The sequence below is a fragment of the Histoplasma capsulatum genome, genomic scaffold (assembly GCF_000149585.1).
Source record: "Histoplasma capsulatum NAm1 scaffold_5 genomic scaffold, whole genome shotgun sequence".
In the NCBI taxonomy this organism is placed as follows: domain Eukaryota; kingdom Fungi; phylum Ascomycota; class Eurotiomycetes; order Onygenales; family Ajellomycetaceae; genus Histoplasma; species Histoplasma mississippiense.
The window spans coordinates 2,489,919-2,492,289 of record NW_001813978.1 but is presented as its reverse complement, the minus strand read 5'-3'; the positions used below and the strand labels follow the sequence as shown (position 1 = coordinate 2,492,289).

Genomic DNA, 2,371 nt, shown 5'->3' with positions numbered 1-2,371 from the left:
CTTCGTTTCAATCGATACTAGTGCTTGCTAGTCTTGATAGCAAAGCTAGTAGTAACGAGTAATGTACTAGCATCCGGACTATATAGTACTACTGCTACTATTCAGACATCCCAGATCCTATCCTCCCGTCTTTCTTATTCGAACCGATATTGGCGTGGGCGCATGTTTTTAAGTTACCCGCCCGCCAAGGAAATAATAGCCGCGGATCCGCGCTTAAGGAACCTCTACCTTTATTGCCATTTTTTAGTATACAAAGAAGCTAATTCCTTGCAATGCGAATTTTTGTTGAGTGGGGATTCACTTTGAGGGTTTCCAGCGCATAGTATGAATACTACTATATATAACGTAATCGATAAGCGAGCGAGCCACATAAGCAAGCGAGCCACTTCCCACCTGCCATACAACAAGAATGCTCTTCAAGTCCTGAATACAACCCAAAATTAACAAACTGATATTATCAATTATTTCCTGTACGCTTAGAGCATGTACGGGCAGTATGCCCAATAATCCCACATACACTACACTGTGGTGCTGCACGTCTTCGTGGTTGGGACTCAGCAGCCTCAACCACCCCTCTTTCCCATTCATTGATGCTTCGTACGCGATCCAAGCCTTCTTCCACCCCCAAAGCTCCCTCTTGGGCTACATATGTACGGCCTCTTTCTCGCTTTCTCTTTTGTTTAGCATTTGTAGCCCTTAACTACCTATTTTCAGCTGCTAGAATAGCAGCACTATGCATTGCCATTTGACATCCCTTGACCAGCTGATTTAGGGCACGATCAGTTGGGCTGGGTGGGCTCTGCGTACGGTGCTTAATATATCCTTTAACTTTCTTAGTCTGCTGCTCTAGCTGGTGTATATTATGTGGTGTAGCAGTGGCCCAGGAGGCCTGAGAGCTATGAGAGGTCCCAGGTGGGGTGGGGGTATGCATTGTGGTATTAAGGCGCGAGAGAACCTGCTCAGGATTGTATGGAACCAGCCCAGCTGCCCTGAAACTGCTCTTGATGTTGTTCTCAGTCAGAGCCTGCATCTGAGCTGCAGGATATAGGGCCAGAAACTCCTCCTTGTCAATATGATTGATCCCAAGCCGCATCTGATTCTCCACCTGTCGTCCATATGCAGTCTTCAAGGGGGAGAAGCACCCAATATCCAGTGGCTGAAGAAGATGAGAGGAATGTGGTGGCATGTAGAGAGCAATGATCTGATTCTCAGAGCAGAATTGATCAAATTCAGCTGAGGCATGGCTTCGGTGCCAGTCTAGAATCAGCAGTCGGTATCTGCCCTTTGTACGGGGTAGAGTCTCCTTGTTGAACACCTCTTTCAGCCAGTACAAGCCCAGCTGGTCAGTGGTCCAGCCATTCTCACTGACTCCAATCACCCAGTCATGCGGCAGCCCTTCAGTCTCATACCAAGAGGACTGATGCATCTTTCCCTTGAGGATAATCATTGTACGGAGAGCCCAGCCCATTGCATTGACCCCAGCAATAATAGTCACCCATTCCCGATCTCCAGGCTGTACAAGCTTGGGATTCCTAGCTCTTTCAGATCCAGTCACCACTCTGACAGTCCCAATAACCCCCATCTGAAAGCCTGTCTCATCAAAGTTGTAGATATCCTCTTCCAGAATCCCATACTTTGCAATGGTGTTTTGTACAAGCTTAAACCACCCACGGATAACCTCAGGATCCTCACATAGTGCACGTTGATGGTCGTACTTGCGGGAGAACTTGGATTTCAGCTCTTCATAGCGATTGACAAAGTTTCGTACCCAGCATTCACCCACTGTGGGTGAGGGGTTGATTCCTCGACTGGCAAGAAGGAGATTGGCCATTTCTCGTACAGCTGCAACCCGGGGTGGCTGACCTCGCTCATCCATGGCTAGAATCCATTGAACAAGTGATTCTTCTTCTGTAAGGCTAAGTTTTCGGTTCTTTGGGGGAATGTCCACGCGTGCTGTACGACCAGAGACACGGTGAGTGAGGGTTGAGCGAGGGACATCATACAGCTTTGCTGCAGCTCGTATGCTTGAAATTTGATCATTTTTAAGTGCTTGAATGGCTAAAAGAAGCCTTCCTTCTTGAGCAGAGACTTTATTTCTTTGAGTGGTTGACATTTTTGTTGAAAAGCATTCTTGTTGTATGGCAGGTGGGAAGTGGCTCGCTTGCTTATGTGGCTCGCTCGCTTATCGATTACGTTATGTATATGTAAAAATAAAGACCCTAATACTGAATAAAATCAAAATAGCAAGAGGGATGAATTGATCGTGTTTTCAACCCCCCAGTGAATCAGCGTTTTAAAAATCAAGTAGGTTGTTGTAATAAGAATCACTGTTTGAGTAGTAGTAGTAGTAGTAGTAGTAGTAGTAGTAGTA

At 46.4% G+C, this 2,371-nt stretch overlaps 1 protein-coding gene across 1 annotated transcript; it reads right to left on the bottom strand.

Moving 5' to 3' along the window:
* Window positions 1-213: 213 nt before the first annotated feature.
* Window positions 214-2,040, bottom strand: HCAG_05606 (conserved hypothetical protein; the record flags this gene model as incomplete). Its single annotated transcript, XM_001540089.1, has 4 exons — window positions 214-228; window positions 518-642; window positions 808-1,953; window positions 2,004-2,040. The coding sequence occupies 4 exons, from the start codon at window positions 2,038-2,040 to the stop codon at window positions 214-216; spliced, it is 1,323 nt and encodes a 440-aa protein (XP_001540139.1).
* Window positions 2,041-2,371: the final 331 nt, after the last annotated feature.